The sequence below is a fragment of the Taeniopygia guttata genome, chromosome 5 (genome assembly GCF_048771995.1).
Source record: "Taeniopygia guttata chromosome 5, bTaeGut7.mat, whole genome shotgun sequence".
NCBI classification, from domain to species: domain Eukaryota; kingdom Metazoa; phylum Chordata; class Aves; order Passeriformes; family Estrildidae; genus Taeniopygia; species Taeniopygia guttata.
This window is the reverse complement of record NC_133030.1, coordinates 28,932,350-28,958,523: the sequence shown is the minus strand read 5'-3', so window position 1 is coordinate 28,958,523 and position 26,174 is coordinate 28,932,350. Positions and strand designations below refer to the sequence as shown.

The window sequence follows — 26,174 nt, the reverse complement described above, 5'->3', positions numbered from 1 at the left end:
TTTTAGAAAGGCCTTGGGAATGGGAAACTGAGGAAAAGATACATTTATGTATGGCCCATTGTTTTGGGAAAGCTTTGCTTCAGCGTTTTTCTGTAATCCCCTTCTCCCCACCCCTGAGCAGTTCCCATTGGACCTGATCCCTGGGGTGGTTCTGATCAGCCCAGGCTGGACACTGTCTCTACTGTTGAGACCTTATCTCTTAATTTTGCTGTATAAAAGTGTATCTGGGCAGTAGCCCAGGGTCTTTTGTCCCTGCAACCGTTCAGGCAATACAATCTCTCTGGACTGCACACAATTGACCTCTCTTCGTCTCTTTATCTCAAATCCTTGCGGCGACCGAGGCGCACCGCCGCTCGGACCGTGCCAGCCCAGCCGCTGCCTGGTGAGCCCAGTGCAGCGGGACAGCGGCAAACCCCGGTTCCCTGAGGGGACAGCGAGACGGAGGGGTCCTGGGGGGCCGGGGAGGGACAGTGGACACCCGCAAGTGACCCCCGAAAGCCACATAATGATACTCATTTCTGTCTCATATATACATTACTGACCTTCTGGCCCTAGGGCTATGGCATTTTCTAAAGCACTGTTTGTTTTTTTTTTTCTCAGCCATTTGCTCAGTTTACACATTTAAAATCAACAGTACAGTGGGCAAACTCTACAGCTCATTACAGAAAACATCCCTGGAGAAACATTTAAAGAAGATAATATATAGTTGGCAAGCTTGACTAACCTCTAGGAATATTAATCATCAGTCTTTTAGGCCATGTAGATGGCCTAAATCCTTTTCTTTTTATCATGAATGCAAGACTTCTTGCACCAACAGGGCAATTGAAAAAGACAGATTCAAGCATTCGTGAAAATAGGAATGCAATTGCTTTAGGGTGGGTTCTTCAGATGCAGAATTGATTACTTCCTCCTTACATTTAGATGCTAGGATTTTAGGTCTCACACTTGACACAACATTGCAGGATAGCTTGGCAGAGCCACGTGTCACTCTGCAGGATACACAAACAGTGAGACACAAGGACCTTTCACTGCACAGCTCAGCTCAGCAGAGTGCTCATTTTACAGTCTGTGCATATGTTTTCTTTCCTATTCTCCCTTCCTGCATCTCATATACAGAGCTCTCTTTCTGGAAGAATTGTAGGGGTATGACATTTGAGAAACTCTTTGTGGGCTGCTGGGGAGAATCATGTGAATTATTAGCAATGGGTTTGGTTTTTTTTTTTTTTTTTTTTTTTTTTAATTGGGATGGTCAGCAAGTGCCAGCATATGACCTGCTACTACTGCTAGAGCTAACAGATCAGCCAGTGCCTGCATATGGAATGGCAGGTGGACATGCACTTCTCACTTCTACACCAATGTTGCTCTTTAGGCATGTTCAGGAGTTACACCTGTTTAAAATACAATTTCTACTTTTCTTATTTCTTATTGGAGAGACAGATTTGTTATGTAGAGTTCTGGTCTTTTTTACAGGAGCTGCTAGTAAAAGACAAATGGTGTCTTTAAATAAATACAATTTTCTATAGAGGAGAATAGATGTGTTGTCTAATACAAACAGCAAAACAAATTCTCAGGAATTAAATTCTGTATGTGATGAAATTTACTGCAAGCAGAAGTACCCAAATAGCTGACCTGTTCAACAGTAACAATGAACTAATATTTAGTGCATTAATCTAAAATGTTAATATTGCTCTTTAGATTGTATGGAGTTTTCTCTCCAGTCGTTTTCACTAACTGAACAAAATTATTTATTTTGTAAAGATATACCAAAAATTTATTTCTTCATTTATTGCATAAATATGTGAAAAAATATGTGAGTTACTAAAAACAACAATGTAAATCATATTATTTGAAATTTATCAGATCTAAAGACCCAGCTGCTAAGATTTTCAGCAACTAATTGCTACTGAAATCTATGGATGTTAGGAACTTCATACCACTGAAAATCTGACCCATGAGTACATACTATGGTGCAGATATCTTACTGAGGCAAGTAATTCACATTAACCAGCTACCCTTGGAAGAATACTCGCTAGTGATTCTTAACAGGTCTTAACAGGTCAACAAGAAAGAAGGTCTGAAGGAAAAAGGCATGAAACTTGCTTCATTATTACTTTATTTCACTTTCCAATTTGAGAAATAGCAGTTAAAATATTTTATTAAGTTACCCAAGACAATAACTGCAACTTATCAGAAGTACTGCTATGCTTAAAGGATAGTAAGAAATCATCAATCAAAGCTTAGAAGTTGATAGAAAAAGAGGGTCTGTCTCTCTTTTCACAGATGCAAAAGATCTGTTTGCTGTTGTTCTACCTGGATTAACACATTTGCATTAAGCACAACAGTATTTATGCTGCCCATTCCTGGAGTGGAGGCTCACACTGTCTCCTGGAAGGTGCTGACAAATAGCTCTGCAGAATAAAAAAGAAGGAAGCTAAGGGTCTGGTGGGGACCAAACTACACTTGAGTAGTCAAGAGCACTCACAGTTTGCTCTCATGCTTGCCATTCCCAGAAATCTGCCCTGCAGAGGACAAACAGCAGCAGGTGGGAATGACAGAGGGATTAGTAATGTTATGCTACCTTTAGCTGGCAAAAATGGTGACCATCCTTCTCTGTTTCCTACCAGTTAATTTACTGATGTTTTTAGAAAATACTTCCTTATCTTACTAAAAGGAATGAAATTAACTAGAAATCCAGAAAAACCAGACACCCAACTGATGGCATGCTCAGGTTTGACTCAAGACAGAACTGGTTTCTAAATAACATAGCTGACAAGTTTAGCAAATGGAAAGGGTAAACAAACCCTGTAGAGCAATGGCAGCCTGTGAAAAGAGATGCCTAAGATGGAAAAAGGAGGGAATAGGCAGGATGTAATGGATGTGGGACTTAGGAGATCTTTGTTTTGCAAGCAAAGCAAGCATCAAAACATACCAGTTCTGTTTGCAGAGACAGTGAAAAAAGAAGGCAAGGGAACATTAATTAAATTCCGCTTCATAAATGCCTAGTTCAAATCTCAGCCAGATACTAAAAAGTGACATGACTAAAACTTTTCTAAAGGAAGCCAAAACTTGGCAGGACTTGGAAGATGTGGGAAACCACAGCTCCTTCATTGGGCTGACTTTAATCAATGACGTTCAATCATCAATGCCAATTCTTTCCTAACAGAAAACTTTTAAGTAGTACTTGCAGATGGAGGGGAGCAGTAACTTGGCGAATGTTTTTGTGTGAGTATAGCTGCTATCCTATGCCAGTGGAAGACCTGTGCCTTTTTGAAATCCAAGTTTCAAAGTTGGCTGTTAAGGAGCCTTCTGCACTGCCACATTACTGTCTTCTACTATTGCACAACTGACTGGCACAAGCTACCCAACCCTCACCTCCAGTGCCTGAGGTGTTTGGCCAGCCTGCTGTTTACTTTCCTATGCAGACCAGATAATTTTGCATTGCCATAAGGACTGGGAAGCAGAAGTGTCTGTGGTCACTCTGGGTGCTGCTTGTTGAACTGGCCCAGATCTCCTCAAGTGCTCCAGCCTCTGAATAGTGTGATTTAAAAAATACTTACATTAAGGCCTGTGCTAACAAGCCACAATCTTACCCAATCAACTAATAATTTTTTATTGCAAGTGAAGGCAAAACTGAAGTTTAATGCCTAACTGAAGTTAGCCTAATGCAAAGAGTATTTAGCTTATTTTCTCCAAAGATACAATCCTAGTGCTATTACTTTTGCTGAACAGAAAATTTATCCAAGTCCAAGTTAGTGCTTTAAAAGAAAAATTGTAAGAAATGTTAGTTTGGGTGTGTTGGTGGAAAATACGTTTGTTGATTTAATTTGATTCAAGTGAACATCTGAAGTCCTCCCAGTTTATTTCTCCTCAGCCTCCCAATGGACAGTTTCTCTGAAGAAGTTGAGTCTTCTTTCAGCTGATACAGATCTCCCAGTCAGCTTCAACACTCAGGGCTAAGTTTTCCAGTGTCAGTGCAGAGGTCTTCGTGTCATATGTGAAAACCACTTCTTTTTTTTTACCATCTGAACAGGACAAGAGAGTTTTCTATTTAATTTAAGAATTCTTCTGAAACATGGCTACAAGTGACTCTCTACAGTTTTTAGTTCTGACTGTCCCTACCACTGATGGAAAGGATTGATTAAAAACCAAACAGAAGTCAAATCTTCCAAGCACACATATAAAAATGCAGTGGAATAAGAAAGTAACTATTTCTTTTTTTCTTATCTTTCAAATTTCCCTATGACTCTTGAAGTGAAGGGACATGCTTGGAAAGCAAACAGAAATTGTAAGGCTTTCTGGAGATGCTACTGCCTATCCCTACGGGATACCTCACAACTTCTAGAGATCTCTATATAGTCAGGAACTCCACAGCTTTTGGATGAGCATGGAAACAGAAGAGTAATTTGGGTTTTCCTGCAAATTTCCTGTTCTAGACTAGGCAGGTTGACAGACCTGAGCAAATTTGCCTTAATTTGAAGTGCCATCTCTGCTCATGTTCTGTGCAGGACAATGTTGTCTGAACATATTCATTCCAAACCACATTTACTGACGTATTTATCATCTTTTAAAGTCAGTGTTCTTCAGTTCTGCATGTAGTATTAGCGGTAAATAGCTGCTGCTCCCTTTCACTAAATTCTGTCCTTGATATAAAAAGGTAGCAATGAAAACTAAACAAAGAGGCTTCCTATGCTGTAACACTTCCTTTGCAGATCTGTCAGTTTGACACCTCTAGTGAATGGCAGCAGAGCAACATGATTTGAAAAAATTGTAATAAAATGGAAGTAAATTCCATACCCTTGGCACTGGCTGTTACAAAAGTGGGTTGCTTTCCAAATCCCAGAATTATCACCCGTTCAACTACACATGTAGTGTGGTATTGTCCACTTTCATCTATGCAGCTGAGAAAAGAAAATTATTTCATATACATAAATTTCTTCCCATCAGTATAAGTTCAGTATCACACAAATTATTACTTCACTGCATATCAGATTTCACAGTCAGAAGAAAAACAGTTTGAGAAGCTGTTTTATGGCAAAAAGCATGACTTTAAGAATGAGAAAAGTTCTGGATTTTCACAAACCAGTAGTTAAAACTCCTAAATATAAATGTAAAGCTAATTTTAACATTTTTTTCAGGTAAGATATTTCAATCTAAGACAAAAATCATGTTTAATTTTGTAACTAATTCAATTTTTATTAAAAAGCTCTAAAAAACCTTCAAATCAAAATGTAACTTTTTTTAATGAACAGAATGTTCTTAATCTCAAAATTACTTTTTTTCCAACTTCTAGATTTGCTAGCAATTTAGCAACATTTTCCTTTCCCATCCTGAATTTTTAAGCTTTTCAGATTTCCTATTCCAGATAAAGAGATTTGAAGTATACTTTTAACCACATTATACAAGCTAAACTAGTTTTGCTCTGTGTTAAATTTGGTAGCTCTAGGACCAACTCCTGCATATTTTTGAAGCTTCAAGGACAAAAAAATGCCTGTAGAATTGCCATTTATGCACTACACAGCCCTCTGTGCAATATACCTCAATAGTAGAAGTGTTATAGTGACATATTTGGCATGTCTTTGGCTTTTAGGTTTTGTCACTGAGCCTTTGCAGGGACTATCCCCTTTTGCCTTCCTTCAAGTGTTTTTCTTCATGCTAATATATATGGTGAATTTGTCGATTACTTTGGGAAACTGCAGTGGTGTGGTTTTGGTTCCCAGACAGAAGCACTGAGTATCTCAGGTTGGAAGGGGCACATAAGAATCAAGCCCAACTCCCTGCTCCTTGCAGGACTGCCTAAACCTAAGCCATGTGGCTCAGATCATTGTCCAGATGTGCTTTGAACTAGGAAAGGCTTGATGCCTTGACCACTTCAAAGAACTTGTCCCAGTGACTGACCACCCTCTCAGCAAAGATTATGTTAGAGAACAAATCTTAGAAAATATAAACACTCCAGGTGTTGCCTACTTGCAAATCTCCTGATTTAACTTTTTTGTCTCTCAGATAGGCTGTACTCTAATGACTGACTTCATATTTGTGTCAATCTGCAGAACCTTGAGTTTGACTAGACTGAAACAATAACTGAAACAGCTCAGTACTTCAGACTTACATAGAACGCCGTTTACCTCTGCAGTTTATGACAAATTCTGCACACTCTTGGACTTCACTAAGCAATGGATGAGACTAATAACTGCTACATTTGTAAGAAGACCTCATGAGCTAGAACAGGCATTTCCAGTGACAGTGTGTTGGTGGGTTTTGTCCACAATTGGTGTTACCTGGAAGAGAGAATGTTCTTGTGGAAAGTGAATTTCCGATACAGGAACTGCTTCTTGTGGAGATATTGAAATGAATGCCCATCATCTATGTACAGCTCGCCTATGGCACAGGCCTGTAAAACACACCAGATAGAGCACAAATTAACAGCAGTCTCTAGTGTTGAATAATGAAACTGTCCCACTATATGTAATGCTTCATATTGAAGGTGTGTGTTTATTTTTCTTCAGCAGCTTGTATCCCTGGAAGGCTCAGGCAATCCAGCTCTGAGAGCGCTGGACATCCTGGTTTTTGTAAATTGATGCAGGTACCATGTGTCATCTCTTTATTAGTAAAGACAGTTGTAGGAAGTTTCCTCTCTGTGTCCAAAAGGAAGTTTGTGGCCTGCTCATTCTCTGCTCCTTCCTCCAAGGGACTAGACAAGGGCTGAAAAAGGACAGAAAAATGTTCTGCCTCTGCTGTACTCAGATAGTCATCCTTAGAGGGGACAGTGGAGGAGAGGTTTGAGTCCCCTCAAACAGCACAAGTGGAGAAGAGCTATTGGGCACCCAAATGTAGATGCCACTGTGTTGATCCAACAGGCAGAAAGGGCCTGCAAAGTCAGATGGAATAGAAGACATCTTTGTAAAAAGGGAACACTATCCCAGAGTACCTCTGTGTCTAAGGCCACGTGGAGTTCATAAGAAATATCTATCATCCATTCAGTGGATTTTCCAGCTCTGGTCTTCAGAGGTATCACAGTGCCCCCCCGCTGGAAGACAGGAATCTGCAAAAACACAAAGCCAGGGCAGAAAGGTTCCTGCACTCTGATAATATAATTTTAACAAGGATCAGAGATAACAGAAGTTTGCTCAACTTATAAATGAACTTTTAACACAAATATATAAACGAAATATTTCAACTAACACTGGGAATTGTAGCAATCTTCTATATGTATATAAGCAAAATAATTTTGCTTGGAAAAGTAACCCTTGTATCACTTCACTTTACCACCAGGACACAGTAGTGCTTAATCTAACAACAAAGGAGATGGGACTTTTATATAAAAGTTATTTTAGATACATTTCTACAAGGAAATGGAACTGTCACTTTTCTGATTCTGAATATTGACAAAACAAAAGCTTGGGTTTTTTTTCTGCTCCATGAAAGTAGCATTTTAAAACAAAAACATACATTTTCCAGTGTTACTGGGATCTTCACTGTGCCTGCATCTTCCATTCGCTTAAATTTTCTGAAATCATACCAAATCTAGAAAAAATGAAATAAGCATGAACATGACACATATGCCAAAATCTGTTCCCTCTGTAGATGCAGTTACTCTCCTTAACTTGTCAGTATTCCTAACAACCTATTTAATAGGCAAGAAAATGCATTTACTTTTTAAATTAAATGACTTTCTGGATGAAAATAATAAATTGTAATTTCTGTCACACAAAAATAATCTGACCTTTTCTACAGTTTGCATGATGTCTTGTATGTCTTAAAGCATCTGGAAGTGCAAAATAATAAATCACTTAATTTTTAAAAAATATAGTTCTTGAAAAAGCATATTTATATTGAAGTTAAAATTAACATCAAAGTTGCTATTGACAGGTGACAAAAGAGAGCTGCATCTGAATCTCCCATGCACCACACTTGGCAGCAGGTTTAAGTACTTTATGTGTACCAAGCACTCAACTCTCACAGAGATCTTGATAAAAGTATTTTCCTTAATTTGTCCAGAGAGCCTAGTCTGTTTTTCTCCTTAAACTGGGAAGAATTCAAACTGTTCTCAGGTGCATTAGTGGAGTCACAAGGCTCTGCATGGTCTCATACTCTCCCTTCTGCTGCTTACTCTCTCTAGTCTCAGGCATTCCCTTAGCAACTATTTTCCCCAAATCATTTCCCTTTCTCCACTTCACTGCTGCTGTAGCCAAATGCTCTTTGTAGGTGTGAACCACTGTGCCATCCTGTGGATAAATACCTTTACTTCAGAGAGGAACTGCTCTCTGTATGAGTCAGTGTTTGCTGTATGTGTCCCAGGCTACTGAGGCATGTCTTGTTAAAATTTCCCTCCCCACAGTTTCCCTCTGATTTCCTTTTGACCTTTCTTCAAAGTTCCCTTTTTCTCTACAAAAATGAGAAGTTTAACACGAAGAAAAATACATGTAAAAAGGAAATTGACAATTTAGGGAAGCTGTTTCATGGTGATTGATGAGCAAGCTTTGAAGGGAGTTTTAAACTGTAGGTGACTTGAAATTTGTGCAGCAGCTCATGGAAAAGCAAGAAAGCAAATTAACTGAGCCAAGCAAGAAAGGCATCAAGATGGAAGGAGGGTTCAGAGTGGCACAGCATGACTAGCCAAGACTTGCCAAAGCAGTAGTGCTCAACAGTTATTAGATGGGGAGCTGGAAGGTTTCTGCATAAAGTACTTATTTGAGTTGAACAGATGAGCAATTCATATACATCTTTACCTCCTCTGACCCTGGAAACAGAACTGTCACTGTCTTGGCCTCTTTCTCTGTGACTGGATGTACCAACAAAGCATTTCCTGGAGAAAAACATAAACACAGCTATAGTCCTCAAGGCTGCATCTCCCCAGATCAGAACCTGTGTGCTCTGGGGTTGTCAACCTCACACAAGGAGCTTGCTTGGGCATGTCATATGCTTAGGTTCATTTTCTACTGAAGAAAAAGGCTTGTGTAGTGGCCTGATGGCTAACTGACTTCAGCAGCCAGCCATACCACAGTAAAAACCAATCATGTTTGGGTGGTAGTTCTTTACTACTGCATTTTTGAAGCAGACTGTGATCTTAGCTGCTCCACAGAACTTGATGTTTCAGGTCAAAACCAATCATGTTTTTTCAAGGTGACTAGTGAGATACAACTGAGTTTTTCATCTTGTATGTCCTCTGTTTTCAAAGTGCTGTTGAAAGTAGGTGCCTTAAAGAGGTCTCAAGTTCTATATTCAATTATAATTTTTTTTAAGTCTTGGACAGTGTTTTTGTGTTTTCTTTTTGTCATGCAACACCTCAAAAATATTTAACTCAAATTGCAGGGTATAAGACCCTTGCTTACCCATCATGTACTCATTTTCCAGATCAAAAGTTTCTGTTTTCTCTGGAAACTCTATCCAGAGAGACCTGTAGAAAAGAAAGATAGTAGAATTCAGTTACATTTTTCCTCTCCAATCAACCTGTTCAAGTATTTCTAGCATTTTCAGGCTCCATTTCCTCCCTCTCTTTACAAGGCACAGTTATCAAGAACTGAAGATAGGGCAAGGTTCTCTTTTGTGTCAGTGACTCGAAGTGCCCCTTTGCCCCTGTTGAGAGTCCCCAGCACAGCATGGTTAAGACACTCCAGTATACCTATCTTTACATCTGTGGCATTGATTTCTTCCCTCTTACCTTCTTCCTTACAACCTAACAGTACATCTACCTTCCTTCTATCAAAGGAGTGATGAATGAGCCTTTGTCTCCCAGTCTACCAGCAATGCTGGCCCCAATGATCTATTGTCTGCAGCACAGTCTTTCCTCTTCCCAACAGCTCCCTGCTGCTTTTATAGAAAGCCTCACCCTGGCCACACCTGAAAAAACTGCACCAGAAGCTCATTTGCAGTCTTTCTCAAAAAAGGGTAGTGTCATAACCATCTGGGTATGGAACAGGAGTAGTATATTTAAAGTTTGAGAGATTATGACAACAATATCTTCTTAAGAGACAGGGTCTGGGATTTTTTGCACAAAAGCCTGGCTCATCTGCTCACACACAAGCATCCACTTGTTCACTGCAGTCCTACTGCTCATGTGCTTGCTAATGAGACACACTTTCCATTCTGCTTGTCTCAGTGAGAAAATTACACTTCCTCTCTAATTCTGTACTTACTACAGCAAACTTAACACAATGGAAGTGTGATTTAATACTGTGGGCACTTCACATGCCAACTTAAGCTTCATTTCAAGAAAGACAGAAACCCACTGTCTATGTCAGTGCATAAAACAGGTGCATTTGCACCTACATACATGCAGACAGACACTCACACTACTATGTCTGTAATGCAAATTATTTTCAGAATTCAAACCGCTCAACTCTTGCCAAAAAGACCTGTATGTTTTTAAAACTTATGACATGTATCTGCATAACAAAATATAAAGATAAATGTGAGTAAAAGAACAGTTCTAGGGCAAATGCAAACACATAGATTATAATCTATACCAGGGAGATTAATGACATCAATCTCTTCCTGAAAGAAATGCTGCATTCAGTTCCACAGAGGTACATTTTGAAGAGGTTAGAGAGCAACAGAATAAATAAATTATTTTATAATTTCATTTCTGTTCTAGATTATTAAATTCTCTACTAAAAGAAACATTATAAGCAATACTGCAGAAAAAATGAAAAAAACTATTAATATGAAATAAGATTTTATAACAATAATAACAGTTAAGCAGTAACAAATATTTTCATGAGAGGCAAAACGGCATTTACATTTTGAGGTCAACAAGTTCACAGTCCATTAAGCACTGTTTTATGTACTGGTTGGAGTACTATATGATGGTCTTTATCATGATGAAAAGTTTGAAGCCCAGACTACTCTAAAAAGTTTAAAGACTGCAATGTGTTTATTGAATTACTGTGTTCCAGGTGTCATTTGGGAAAAAACGCAGAACATTATTTTCTTCTGAGAGCCTTAACAAAGCTTGCAGAATGCATGAAAAGAGAATTCAGTATTAGAACTTTTTTTTTGCTTTTCTCCCTTTTAATAGTCAAACATGTAACTATAAAATTAAGAGGTGGTAATTTAACCTCCCTTCTCCAAGTAAGCTCCTGCAGAAACCTTCTAGGCCTCCTGGCTCATGCTCTTACCTCATGACCGGTTCAGCCGCCGTGTGTGCCCGATAGAACAGAGTGTATAAGTAGGGCAGGAGGATGTAGCGCTCTCTAATGGCTCTCCTGATGAGCTGGGTGTTCTTCTCCCCAAAGAGCCACGGTTCGCGCCGTTTGCTCTCCAGGTTAGAGTGACCTCTGAAGAAGGGCTGGTAGGCTCCTGCCTGATACCAGCGAACAAGTAACTCTGGCTCTGGATCTCCAATAAACCCTCCCACATCAGCTAGATATTGCGCAGACAAATAAAAATACACAGTTTTGGAGACTGCTCTGAAAAATGTGAAGCTCTCCTCTAACAAACATTCCAAGTGTATAAATCCATACATTTCACCATTTGTTCGCTGTTCTGTTCAGCTGTTGGGCAGCTGCTTGTCCAAACAAGAGTAAAAAACCAGTGCAACAAGTTATGCTTTGAAAAAAAATTCTCAAGAGAGGTTTTGAAGGCTAAGTGAGTGACTTTCCCAGGGACTGAGGGGACTGTCACAGCAATGCTGTGAACAGAATACTACCTGACATCTGCTGCTCCAGATGGAACACAAACACTGCACAAAAGTTAACAGAGACATGATAGTGAGGGCCAGGTTTCAGGCTTCTGAAACCAGACTAATCCGTGAAACCACCTGGAAATGTGGAGGGCTGTTGAGTTTTCCACTGACTGTGTTAAAGTCTACCTTGGGAATACAAGCTTGGTGGCACCATTACACACAGTGAGAAACACATTACCTCCACAGAATGAAATCCCTGCCATGTTGATGGTAAGAAGCATTGGAATGGATATTTTCAAGTAACTCCACTCTGCCGTGTTGTCTCCAGTCCACACTGCCCCTGGAAATACCCAGTTTTAGGATTATGCAGGAAAATTGAATGTATATCTCAGTTTATTCTTGGAGTTAAGGAAAGAAGACAAGAATAATCGTGAACTACTCTGGAATTCCTCCACATTGCACCTTATTTTTTCCTTATACATGCGTGCTCCTGAAATAGGCAATAAAAACAGGTATTGGTTTGTCACAGGATAATGTTGCTGTTCTACCTTTGACTCATACACACCTTGCCAGCCTTTCCTTATGTTTTTAATCACTTGCGCTCTTATGAGCTAACCACATCAGTATTTCTAAGACAGTTTCTGTCCTCTCTAGACTACTATCAATCAAACTTAACAGAATAAAGCAGCAAGGAAGGCATCCAGCTAATCCCTACTAACCATACTTCTGTGATCCAGCAAAGAAAGATCGTGTGAGGACAAACGGTCTCTCTTTTCCTGAAGAACGCTTGATGAGTCCTTCTGCAGTTGCCATTTGCTGAAAATCATGAATAGAAAAGTCAGGAAGCCAAACTCTATAATTAGGGTACTTTCTACACTGTCTTTTTAGCCTTTCTAAGGCAGAAAAACTAAGACAATTCTGTACCCAGAAATAATACCTATTATTAAATAACATGTTCTTATTAGAATAGACATTAACAAAAAGATTCAGTAGTCACAGTCAACATAATTTACATTATTATGGTAGTAAGGCACAGATGATGTCACATTTTCTTGTGATCAATCACAGTTTATTTCAAATATTGCAATATCCAGCAGTTTCAGGCCTTGATGAAGGTTACAGAATACCTACTACTGTATGAAGTACCACATCACATATACTCCATGAAAATAACCTGTGTTTGTGTCTCCAGATACTCTACCTGGTAGAATCCATAGAGGTTGTGTACTTCCCGATGCTCCCAGTTGTTGTAGTGGACAGCATCTTTCTGCATTGTTAGTTCTGCCCCCTTGAAGACTGAAGGCTCATTCATATCATTCCATACAAAGAGGATATTAGTGGATGCCTGTGACACAGGGCTTCAATTAGGTCTAAGTCAGTCCTGTGACTTAAGAGTGTTTATCTCAAGTGGGTGTCAGGCCAGTCTGGGGTATGAGTAGACACAGCAGTACAAAAGCAAGACTTGGTAATTACACTTCTCAGGTCACTTGAAAGCCCCCAGTCATTCATCTCATCCCTCTCAGAGGCCCTTCTAGTCAGGGTAGCAGCCTGCAAGCCCACTTGATCTTTGCAATTCTTAGAAAACTCAGTATGCACTTGCTATTCCTGCTTTGTGGTGAGGGAAAAGAGGCAGGGAAAAGAGAAGGGTAAAACAGCCGTAAGGAAAAATCAGAGAAGGCCAGAGGTGAAAGCTGGAGAGGAGAAGCAGCATGGGAAATATATACTATGTGTATCTACTAGGAAGTGATTTCAACAACTCTACTGCAAACCAGAACTTTGAAGCAGGGTGAGGGGAATGGGAGGTATGCAGCAATGGTCACCCAGACACTTTCAGCACTAGGCAGGAAGGTCAGGATTAAGTGACTAAGCTGTGAGAGTGCACTCCCACACCACTCCTTGTGTGCTATCATGGAAGTAAAAGCTGGAATAGCAGCAGTTGTTTTAGATTATGGGTTCTTAAAATGCCTGCTGTTTGTCCCTTTTACTGCTGTGTTCACTGGTGGCATAGGGGTTCCAACTGTCTGAGTGTAGGTTCAGTCCATGGAGAAAATCCTTCTGTGGTACTTCAGCTTATCAGGGTATCTTCCTCTACACAATAATAGAGCTACAAAGGCCAACAATACTGCTTACACAGTATCTTCTCTCTTCTCCCTTTTCAGGCTTTCTGGGATATGTAGATCAGAGCAAATAAATACAAACCTTGTATGTTTTGAAGGCAAATTGATCTGCATACCATTTTCGCACTTCAGGATTGGTAAAATCCAGGTAACAAGAGGAACCTGTGGAGGTGGGAGATCCCAATTATTTATCTGATTCTAAGAACATTGTCTTTGCACCTATATGCAATGGCCTAAAGCTACAATGGTTTCCATAGGCAGCAATAATATAGTTGCTTTTTTTTCTGAAAATAAAGCTCAAGAGCAAATTCCAGGCCGACTTGGAATTCAGTACACCTCTTGCCATGCTGTGAAGGTAAACACACTTAGATTCAGGAGGTCTGAAGCTCAGCACCATTTCAGGATGTCTGCTAGCAGTTTGAAATACGTTCACATGTGAACAAGTAGTCAGGGAAAGACAACATCATTGGTATTCTGAGCTCAAACTGAAAAGTGTCACTGAGAAGGTGATTAACTACATCCTACCATGCTGCTACAAGTTGTAGTATGGCCTTGATTTTTCCCATAATCATTCCTTTGCCAGGACTGTGAGCTTCCTGTCTGTAAAGAAGGGAGACAACCTCCTTTGCCTCCCTGCGATGAGATCTTCTCATGAAACATAATATGTCAAATCACTATTACTCTTGAATTACCCACTAAATTTCATGCAGGCTACATAAGCTGTGCTCACTGCAATGGACCAGACTGCATTTCTGTGTCCAAGACAAGCTAGGAAGAGGAATGGCTGTTCTCATCAATAAATCCAACTGTTAATTCTAGGCACTGGGACTATCTGCAGATCCAATAGATAGAGGTAATCTATACAGCTGAGGTAATCAGGACATGATTATACCAACACCCCATTTTTATAAACTAAGTTAATTTTTAATTATTATTATAATTATTAATATTTACAACAAATGCAGGGACTATAAGAATTCAGTTCTGCTTCCATGCATCCCAATTAAACTATTCTGTAAAATTTTTAAAATAAACAGCTTAAAATATAGACACAAAGTGTTTTTTACCTGGCCAACAGATGCCCTCAAAATCTTGCCCATTTCTGTCTTTCACAAAATAACCCTTTTCTTTTGCCTGTGCATACAGGGTATATGAGGGATCAACCTTAACATGAGGATCTACGATGACCACAAGCTGCCAGGGTAAGAAAATAAAACACATAATTAACATCAGCTGTGCTTAATAAAACAGTAAGAGTTCACTTTTGATAGAAGGCAGAGAATGACTTAATCTCAGAAAAAGAAGAGAGCTGTGTCCCTAGTTTTAAAAAGCAGATACCAGGTTTTTATGTACTGTGTTAGGCATATGTACAGGACCTGAATTCACAAGGAGTGTATGAACTCACCCTTCTGAAATAAATTACAAAAGCCATCGTTTGAGATAAAAGCAAGTACCCCAACCCCTAAAAACATGTTTAATTCACTGCTGTATTCTGTGAATGGGAAAATATCTGACTTCTGTGTTCATATGCCTGCTAAAACCATATGCCTTAAGACATTTAAATTCATTTTTGTTTATGTAGCATCCAACAGCAACAAGTACTGTGTTTTGCAGTTACATTCTGCTGCTTTGCTGCAGAATTGAGAAAGTACTATAGCTCCAATTGAGAGATTATAAAACATGAATGCTATTTAAACAATCCCCTCTTCATAGATTTTTGACAAATATCAAGCATTGAGCAATTCTACAACTCAATAATTCCATGGAAAATATTTTAGCTGTAAAAACAGAAATACAGAAACACAAAGAAAAGCTGAAGCAACCACAGAAACTATCAATGCTGCAAGCTCATGTTAAGAAGAAAAAATTTATGCTGTGTTCATCAATGACAGCACTGAGCTGCTTCTGTAAGATGGAATTTCACATGGGTCGAATTTAGTTGGTATTAATAATTATTGTTATTAATTAATAATTAATAATAATAGTTGGTATTAATAATTAATAATTATGTAGTAGTTTGTTCAGGATACAGAACAAACTACTAAATAATAAAATGGCATGAAGAACTGAATTAAACAAGACAGCTTGAATGCTGGAAGCATCACCAGATAGCAACACAGTGTATTCTGCTGTAGTTCACCTGTTTCCAGTATCTGAAGTACCATGCTTAAAGCTAGATCGGGTAGATTCACACTACAGAGAAATATTTTCTTTCTTCCTGCAATATTATTTACCTTGCGTTTTTTCTTCCTGAGATGTTCTTGCATCTTTCTGGGGTTCTGGAATTTCTCTTTGTCCCAAGTAAAATACCTCTTGCCATCTGTGTGCTCTATATCCAGCCATATGACATCATAAGGAATATCATGTGCATCAAAGCCAGCATCCACTTCCTTGACATCTTGTTCATCCTCATAATTCCACCTGCACTGATGGTAGCCCAGAGAAAAAAGTGGGGGCAAGGCTTGAGTGCCTAGAAAGAGTATATGAATAAAGATAAAACTTTCAATAAATTCAGTCTTTTCACATTATAAGTTGGCACATCTTGATAGGGACTGGCAGTTCTAGCCTACTGTGTTTCACCTCTTCATCAAAGGGTGCAGTTTCAGATGGCAGTGATTATGCTGGCTTCTCAATTAGAGACAAGTTTGACCAGCTGTGAATGCTAGGGGAAACAAGGACATTGGCCTGTCTTCACAAAACATGAGCCTTTGATCTACACAGTACAGTTTGGGAACAACTGGCCTCCTGCACACAATGGGCTAGGTAAATACTGACCCATTTTTGGGTACAGCGTGTTCCTCAGACAATCTCCTGGATAAGTGTGCCATTCTGACTCCAATTATTTGAGTTAGTACCTGTCAGTTGTGCAAACTGCTTGAAGATATCAAATGGAGTGGGTCCCATCAGCAGGAAAACATCAATGATCCCACTTTCCGACATCCAGCGTACATCAGTTAGAGGCACTGCTCTCTGCTTAGCAGTCTCTGCAGCAGATCTGGATGGAGTGTGCTTAGAAGGAAAACAAGGTAATCTGAATCTCTCTCTCTATCAAACTTTTATTCAATGAAGGAGCAAATAGGGAAACAAACAAAATACATTAACACATACCTGGCAGGTATTAGGAATACACACTGAATGTTTCTTATATATCCTTCACAAATCCTTTACCTTGCATACCACTTACACAAGTAGAGTAATAGGTAATGAGAAAAAATGGGTAATGAATGGCAAAATATTAAAGCATTTCCATAACTAAGGACCATGAATTTTCTGTAGGATCTTTGAGTAATATCTATATCATAAGTAAAAAAAAAAAAAAAATTTACCACATAATGCAGTGTGTGAAAAGCAAGATTTGCTTATCATTGTTTCAATTTTAACAGAATTAATATGTTTGTGTTTCAAGACTGAGTTCCTTTCCTGAACATTTTATGTTTCTTTAAGGTCAATTACATTCCACAGAAGAATGAGCCTGCTAAGCAGAAATCTGTGGCAATTCCAAGAATTTAAACACTCATAAAAATTTCTCAAATCCAAGTGAGTATCAAGATTTTTGTCTACCATTTTTTCTGCTTTCTACATCCGTGTAGATTTTTTCTATGTATTTTCTCTCTGTACAAGATCTATAACTTGGCTCTTGAAAGAAGTAATCTCTTTGCTCTTTTAGTTTCATACAACAAAATTTAGCAATAGGGAGGACAGGAGGAAGAGACTGACAATTCTTCATTAGTGAGAAAAAGATAAATCCCCGAGAGTGTTATATTCCTGTTGGCCTTGTCCTGAAGTGTTTTCTTCTGTAATTTAATTCTGAGGAAAGTGAGTAACTCACCTCAGCTACTGCCTTTGTACTGATATCCACCAGTGTTTCTGAAGAGTTCAGCCAGAAAATCCCTGAAGTTCTGTCAGGCTTGTGTGCTAGGAGAAGGGGTACTGAACCATAAATACCTATTTTTTCATGGATCTTGTGGCCAAAAATATCCAAATTATAAAGCCGGTAGGCATCACCATCACTAGGACAAACAAACAGATGTGTTTGTTACACATAAGCATCTTGCACTAGGCTAGTTTGAACTCTGTTGCTGTCTCACTAAACCTGGTCAATACTCAGTGAGTGCTCTGTGTTTTGGTCTTTTGTTTAGCATCCAGATCTTAAAGAGTGACTGCCTAGATTACTGCTTCTTTGCTTTGGTCCTCACTATCTGAAGCAAACAAGATTTTTACTGCCAGTGAGGCTGCTGTGTGTTTGCTTTAAATCCTAAAATATTATTTCTGAACTCTCCCATCCTCCCATAGAATTGCACTTTTATGAGTTCTGCTGAAACATAACCAATCCTGGAAGTCAGAAAAAAACTGCATGGAAAATTGGGAGAGAACAGAAAGGGCCAGTCATGAAATTGCACACTCGGGAAAGCAGAACGCCTTATTCCACATGAATAGGGGCTACAATTCAACTAACTAAAATATTAAACTAAAATATACACTATATAATATACATATCTCAAGCTCTTGTCTGCATTAAATTATTAATACAATGTTATAGCTCTCTCTTACAAAATAAAAAAAAGACTGCATTCACTAGCAATCTGATGCCTTGACACATTTACCTGGTGTTTTTGAGAAGAAGTGTTTCTGTGTGTTGTGGTATTCCATAAACATGGTCATATCCATGTAAAGAGAAGTCCATGCCTACAGATGTAGGACCTGTGGAAATAATATTAAATTATGAGAATGCAGAGTTCTTAGGCTTATCTGAAAGGATTAAAGCAGAGCAACCTAACTGGATAAATCAAAAGAAAATAGGTTTTAACGTTTCAATAATTAAGTCTTTCATGCTTCCTTTCAACTCCACTTCCATTATTATTTCTGTTCTACAGAGGTAATGTTTGAAACAGATTTTATTGCATTTATTTTGATTTTCAACTTCTTAGCAAGATAAAATGAATCACTTTAACAGGAAAAAAACCCAAATCCCTGGAATCATGGGTCACTTCTTTATTCAGTAGTGAAACCGCTTAAAATTATCTCCTGTTTCTATCCCAGTACCTAAAAGCCAAACAAAAGCTACAAAAGTAGCACAGTGGATTTCAGGATCTAAATTGTCTGTTTCCCACTGGTCTTCTCTTCAGCCTCAGCCAGGGGAGTAGCATGCACAAGAGTCCCTACCAGTGATATCATCCTGTCACACTACTGAATCCAGAGCAACTTTTGGCAGGCAACCAGACATCCTGTACACTGACAAGCAGTGCCTTCAGGATCAGAATCTGATCAAATAGACTTTATTCCTCTGACACAGAAAACAGAAAAACATGATGCTGGCCTAAGACATGAGAACTAACATGAACAAGGGCAGCAGCTTCCTGCTCTCTGTGTCTTGACTGTGAACTGAGGAAGTTTCTGCACCAAAAAAAACTGCTTTCAGACTTCTCTCCTCCTACTGCAGCTGCTGGGTGGTGTTGGTTGCTATAAAAGTCTACATGACAATGCAAATGGACAAAGCTAACCAAACTTAATTAATACAGAATACAATGGGATGGACAGCAGATCATCATATATTTTGGTAATTTATAATTTAAATTGCATTTGAGCTGCTACTCTCATGTGTCTATAACCTTTGTCTTTACCATTTAAGATTGCTCAGTATTCCCTTTTTTAGTCCACCCTTCAAAAAAAGTCTTTGTGACAATTATTAATGCTTAGATATCATGATTTCTGATATGTCGAGAATAAACTACAGGTGGAGTCAATGATATGTACTAATACTAAGAAAAAAGAAAAGAAAAAGGAAATAATGTATTATATACAATATATATGTAAAGTCAGACAATGCAGATAGTCTTAATGCTGTGTCAGAAATGGCATACAGTGAGTTGATGAAATAGGTCACATTTAATGTGTTCCCTCTGAAACAGAGATCAAATGAACATTTGCAGAGTTTTTGTCAAATTGTTCCCTATCACTGATTACTGATTTAAAACAAAGTTAAGGTAACTGAAAAGCAGGGGCAAGTGGGACACTGATATACATTAAGCAGCTAAACAGAAAGCAGATAGAAATATGAATGAACATGGGTACATACAAAATAGTAAAGCTGTTTTCAGAACTAGACTGAGACTTACCATGAGCTTTGATGTCCAAGAAACTGTCAAATTTCTCTTCCCAGAGACCTAGGTCCTCTTGTTTTTCCTATACAAATAGAAATAGCTAAGCCTAGCAAATGAAACTGCGCACATAATGTAATTTTAAGATATAAGAAAAATATGTTTATTCACATGAGATTTATACTGCCTTTATTTTTTGGCCACATATGGCTAACATAAATAAATCAAAAACACAAATCAGATTCAGCTCCAGGAATTCACACTAATGTGTATATGTTGTACACAAGCAGTCTGCTATAGCATAAAAATAATATCTGAGGTCTTGGATAGAATCACAGACTGACAGAATAGCCCAGTTTGAAAGGGACCTCAAAAGATCACCTGGTCTAACCTTTAATGGTAAAGGGAGCCTTGATGAGATTATCTAGCAGCCTGTCAAACAAATCTTAAAAACCTCCCATGATGGGACTATGTCACATCCCTAGGAAGGTTGTTCCAGTGAGTGATTATTCTCACTGTAATAAATGTGTTCCTCCTTGACTTAAATCTATGAAATGCATGGGTAGAACCAAACAGAAAAAAACCATACAAACAGAAACCAACTCACTCCCCCAAATAGTAAAGGTCAGAAAACAGAAAAAGCTCTTCAGACACTCTGGAGCATCTGTAACTGATACTTTTAACCTCCTTGTGTCCTGTAATTCATAGTTGTAGAATTTACACTTCTTGCAGTGCCCTCCCTAGTTTTCTTTTCTACGTTCATCCCACAATAAGTGGACGTGGCCTCTTGCAGCTGTGTGCTTTCCCCGGCAGAAATCAGAGCTCAAACATAAGTATGCTGAAGGCAGCATAGCTCCTGCCATTTATAACAGGATAGCAGAGTAAGCAGCTATCTGCTCTGCAGGGGGCTAAAATTATATGCCAGACACAGCTCAGCCTCCTGGGAAAACTGCTATGTGCCTCTATGCACTGCCAGGACCTGCTCTATTTTAAGAGAGAATTTTATTTCCGTATTAAGCCTGAATGTATGTAGAGACATATTTTTTGACTGTTACAAAAAGGGTCTCATTATTTTGAAACTCCCTTTGCATTGAACAAGGAATTTGAAAATGACAAATATCACCACAAAGCTCCCTTTTACACATCTAGTCCAGATCAAATAAGAGAACCAAAGAAAAATTAATTAGTAATAAAAAGGCAATAGGAAAAAAAAAAACAAATGCTAAATTTACCTGACTGATGCCTTCTACAGACATGGTAAAACACATAAACCTCCCTTCAACTATGAAATTGTAAAATACCTCACAATGTTATGCCAGATCATTTTTGAAAGTGGTTAGACTGTATTTGTAAACTTACTAAAGGGCAAAATGAACAAGTAATTTAATTTTCTTTTCAAAATATTCCTGCCAGAATTGCAGTAAGCATGGGTTACCTTAGAGGAATCACTTGCTGCCTCCTCATTTTGTGCTGTATGTTTTCTAATGGAAACAAATATATAGAAATAATCAGTTTATTGTTAACATAAGCAAGGATTTGAAACAGAAACTTATAATAGCACCATGCATTGCTTGAAACATTATGTAAGACTTCTGGTGCAAAGCTGGAAATAATTTTAATATTCAATGCCTTAAAATAACCTTCACTCACTACTTGAGTTAGATTGTTTTCTTGGCCTTTCATGTTTTCTTCTATGTGCATCAGCATTTTACCTGCCCTCCCTATTTTCTCATTCTGCTAAGGGCTCTCTGTTAATTTCAATGTTTAAAATGATGCTTCACAAGAGAGATGCTTGCTATTCCCGTTTTCTAATCATGACATGTCCTGCACTGAGGTTTCTCATCCTTCCAGCACTTTGTAGTGTGATTAACCTATGACATCTTGCAACTGGATGGCACACTGTAAGTTCAACAATACTTGACTTCTAGTGAATAACACTTACTTAAAGAGTAAATTTAGTGAGAAAAAATATGAAACTAGTAACCTCATCATACTACCATCACTCATTCCCAAGAAAGACAAGGGGTACCAGGATACCTTAGTATTTTGCAGAATTGGCCATTAAATGAGGTTAGCATTTTGCACATGGCTCCTGCAAGGAATTAAAGCAGTCTACAGCTAAGTGATCAAGAATTTGTTTGTTAAAACTTCCCCTTGTATTTACTGTACTTATGAAGTAAAAGAGAAGTCATGTTTCAGTGCATAAGAGCTTTCAGAAATTGCAATTACATAGTTTATTTTCAGCTACAGCACAACCAGTATATACAATGATGTGATAGACAAATGCCGTACCTGTCACTGGGAGGTGCTTGTAGATGCTCAAAATACAACAAACCATTGGAATTCACACTCATAACAGTCTCACCCTTGGACTGCAGCTCAACTTGGAAGGGGTTTGCTGTGACTCGAAGTCTGTAGTCTTCATTAACACTTGACAGTACCAAAATACCTGCCTCCTTATTGGATATGAACAGTCTGGCAAATGAAAAATAACAAAACTTTATATCAATCAGCAGCACATGAAATCTGCTGTAACTAAATAACAATTCATACAAAAGATGGGCTAAGAATATCTGCACATATTACACAAACCTCAAGGCTAATGTTGAGCCAAAGAAGGCCAGAAATACATGCTGTGCTCAGGGTTCACTGCATAGTGCAAAGAGTGGCTACAGAACAGCCATGAAAACTATCCGGAGCTTGCATTCCTTTTACACTAATAGGTAATGCCTTAGGTGAAAACTTTGCATTGTAACAAGTAGGCTATTTTCTGATGGGGTCAAACAGGCTCAGGTTTCTTATGTGTATGATAAAACATTCTCCTAAGAATTTAACATAATTTTTTAAAAGTAAATAAAACATATGCATTTTTGTTTTCTCTTCCTGTAACGACTTTATATTGTAGAGAGACAACTGTACTGTAATATAATGGAGGAAGATGTATAAGATATTGAGGCGCTAAATCATCACTTAAATCATCCATCACTTACCTCTGGGTGGTAGGTTCCTTTATAAGAACATCAGGAACTTTGTATCTTGCTCTGAGAGGAGATGCCTCATCAATTTTAAGCCTGAAAATATTGCCTTCTATTTCATAAATTTCTACTTGCAGAAGAACCTGTGAGCAAACAGAGAAACTCCTAAGGATAAAAAATACTTATTTTTAACACAGCATCACCAAACACTTACTGTCTGGGAAAAAATGAACATGTCTGCTTTCTGATTTAATGTTCTTTAGCATTGTTGAGAGTAAAAATCATCACCCATATGAATTACACTAGCTAACTCTACTTCACCTCTTTGAAGAAGCAATGCCTTTTAAGTGAACTCTTTTTCTTCAAGCATCTAATATCTAGCATTACAGAAAAAGAAGTTACTATTTTGAAATAGTGGAGAAAACTCTGAATTAAAAAATATTTTTCAGAAAAAAATGTTCTATTCGTAACTCTTTTTTTTTTTTGTTCTTAAAGCCATTAATTTTTTTTAAAGTTAAATGCTGATTAGTAAGGGCGTATTTAGCCTGATAGTTTGCATTATCTCTCAAATATCTATCACTGAAGAATCTCAAAACCTGCAAATATTATTAGTTGTGTTGACAATATTCACTGCTCTTTCTGTAAGCACCCTCTTATGCTTTGTGGTATCTCACCTTATTCTCCTCATGAATGATATGGAATTTGACACTCTCATCACTTAATGTGACTGAATCCAACAAGACTCGATACAAGGATTTTCCAGGATGTAGAAGCTTCTGACGCCTGCCAAGACAGAAAATTATTTTTGGTCTCCCCAGCTCTTGTAGCTTATATCATACAGAGGGACATAATATTGTTTAAAATGTGTACTTAATAATTTTTTATTGAACATTTTAAATTACAATTATTAGCACTTTAAGTCGAGAGAAAAAAGAAGGAATATAGTTCTGAGCACACCTAAATGCTTATGAACGAGATGTTAGAGGGGTTCAGGGGTTCGCCTGAACTCTATATGGCTTTTTTAACAATAATAGTCTCAAGTGTCCAGTTCTTAGCTGTACAATTTCATTATTGTTCTTTTTTATCCCTGATATTTCAGTTGAATATTCTGTTTTTCATTTTCTGTCATATATCCCTCTAACTCCCCAAGGAACACCTTCTACATCCTGGGATGATGAAACAGCGTGTGTTTGTAATTTGTAACTTCCAAATATGTGCCAAGCAAATTGTTTCTCAAGAAGTTTGATGACAACAGAGTTTTGACAACATCTTTTGGCCCTGATAATGTTTTTAGTCAGAGATCCTGAAATAAAGGCTCTTTCAACTGTTTGTAGAATTCTCCATGCCAAGCCAGGTTTTATGATCTATTTGAAGGTAAGTGTCTTGGAAACTACCTTAAAGACAAACTTCTTCATTAATAAACCAACTATGTCAGTGACTAATTGGTGTACCAATAGGCAATCATCTCTTTCAGTCAGTTAGCATAGGAAAGAACACAGTGGAGGAAAGAAAAAGGTCAGCAGCACAGTTAGAAATGGGATGAGAAATATGACTTAGCATAAGGTTAGCTTTAAGGGACTAGTGAGCTAGAATTTAGATTTGACATTGAATTCTGGCCAAGGTACTTGCTCAACAGGACTGTAATCACACATACTATTGTCACAGATTAATGATTTCTATTGAGTGTTCTGCTGCTTTGAACTGCAGATAGGCAAGAAACATCCATGTCAAGAGAACAACCTGCATCTTATGAGTGCACTTAAATTAAAATATTGCTGGGGCTTTATCAGATGAGAGGACTGATCCTTTTGAACTTTAACCGAAGACATTCTGGGTATACAACTACACGTTTTGAAGTCCACTGATTATTGCTTGCTGGTAGGTAAGTGGAATGCTCACCTTTGAAAGATAAATCCTGTAATAGCAGACTTGCTGTGGTTAAAAGTCAATGTGTAACTACACTACAATTCGCCATACCTGTAAAAAGCAATCTGGTTGCATTTCTTATAGTTTCTTTTGTCCACAGCCTCATCTAGGACACTAGAAAGAGCAGAAAAAGGAAGTATTTAGATGTGTCCATCACACACCTGCTGAATGATCAAATGATGGGGGTCCTTCTCAAGAGTGGTCAGAATTAAAGACAGTGCAGAAAACTCTGGTCCAACATAAAATGTGATGGACCTTGAACTACTGTGTTAAGATATGGGAAGAGTTTCTTATACATTTAGTTTCATGCTGAACTATTTCCTTTTAAACCCTGAAATTCTGAGAAATAATTGAATCTATGAGTAACAAAAATGGATTTGAATTATTATGGGTTTGCATTTTGAAGCCAGACCTCCCTTTGCAGTCATTACAGTTAATTATTATTTTCCAGTAATAAGAATGGAGAAATGGGGAGGATTGGCAGACAAGAAGAAATCCTACACCCTTTTCTTCAGCCTTCAGGGGGACCGACAAAGAAGGAAGGCTTCCGATGGTCCCGCTGAAAGCTCTATGTTACCTTTAGGCTTGAAGTAATTTTTAGATTCATTAGATAACAGTAAATTTTTAATTTGCCTGAAAGAAAATAGGCTGCCAGTAGCGTCTACCATCAAAATACTTCCCAGATCATGCTGGGTTCAGATACAGATGGAAGGGAATAAGGTATTAGTGCTGCCAGATAAAGCGCTGATATTTATACCATACTTATTAATTATATACATAGGAAATGCAGACGGCACCCACTGAGGCTCAGTCACAATTACAAGTCCTGGATTATTATTTGAGATCTCACAGTGACCGTATCACTCAGCCCTTCCCATTATTGCCTAAAGACACGTATGTCCTTTCGGGTTTTGCTCCAAATTTGTATGCCTCTATTGGCGCACTGAACACGGTGCAGCCCGCACTACCCTGGCGCTGTGGATCCGCTCGCTGCCCCGCTCCGCCGCGGGAAGTCTGTGCCCGGGCCGGGGGCGAGGACAGCACGGCACGGTACAGCACGGCACAGCACAGCACGGTTCGGCCCCCCAGGTCCGCCCCCAGCCCCGACCCGCAGCGTGGGACCGCGTCCGCACCCGCCGCTCCCCGCGGAAACCGGTGGAGCCTCCGGGAGCAGCGGGAGTGAGGAGAAGGGCGGCCGAGGAGCGCCTCCCCGGCTGCCTTACCTGACTGCCCCCGGCGTCCCCGCCTCCATGACGGAGCTGCCCGAGCGACCCCCACGGAGAGAAGGGGTGGCGACCCGCCGCGCCGGCCGGGAAACACCGCGGGCCCCAAGTGCGACCGGGCCGGCGAGTGACACCCGGAGGCGGTGACAGCCCGGGCCGAGCCGGGAGCGGCTCCGCCCAGCGCCGCTCTCGCCGGCCCACGACGGCCCCGTCCC

General features: G+C 39.0%; 1 protein-coding gene across 1 annotated transcript; it reads right to left on the bottom strand.

The window, feature by feature from the left end:
• Nucleotides 1–2,096: 2,096 nt before the first annotated feature.
• GANC (glucosidase alpha, neutral C) lies at nt 2,097–26,093 on the bottom strand. Its single transcript, XM_002199077.7, has 24 exons — nt 25,960–26,093; nt 24,788–24,850; nt 23,485–23,593; nt 22,826–22,953; nt 22,128–22,310; nt 21,271–21,316; nt 19,854–19,920; nt 18,342–18,438; nt 17,567–17,747; nt 16,593–16,746; nt 15,972–16,207; nt 14,805–14,931; nt 13,820–13,899; nt 12,822–12,965; nt 12,340–12,436; nt 11,859–11,960; nt 11,115–11,358; nt 9,330–9,394; nt 8,727–8,803; nt 7,447–7,521; nt 6,926–7,039; nt 6,276–6,388; nt 4,795–4,898; nt 2,097–4,022 (listed from the first exon to the last, which is right to left on the bottom strand). The coding sequence occupies exons 1-24, from the start codon at nt 25,986–25,988 to the stop codon at nt 3,913–3,915; spliced, it is 2,745 nt and encodes a 914-aa protein (XP_002199113.5). The 5' UTR covers nt 25,989–26,093; the 3' UTR covers nt 2,097–3,912.
• Between the last annotated feature and the right edge of the window lie 81 nt (nt 26,094–26,174).

Bases quoted from the DNA above. Each gene is read 5' to 3' on its own strand.
- GANC (XM_002199077.7), bottom strand. From the start codon at position 25,988: ATGGAGGCGGGGACGCCGGGGGCAGTCAG. The intron at 23,594-24,787 runs GTATGGCGAATT...CTGTCTTGGCAG, and splicing joins AACCAGATTGCTTTTTACAG to GCGTCAGAAGCTTCTACATC. The intron at 13,900-14,804 runs GTAAAAAACACT...CCACCTCCACAG, and splicing joins TGAGGGCATCTGTTGGCCAG to GTTCCTCTTGTTACCTGGAT.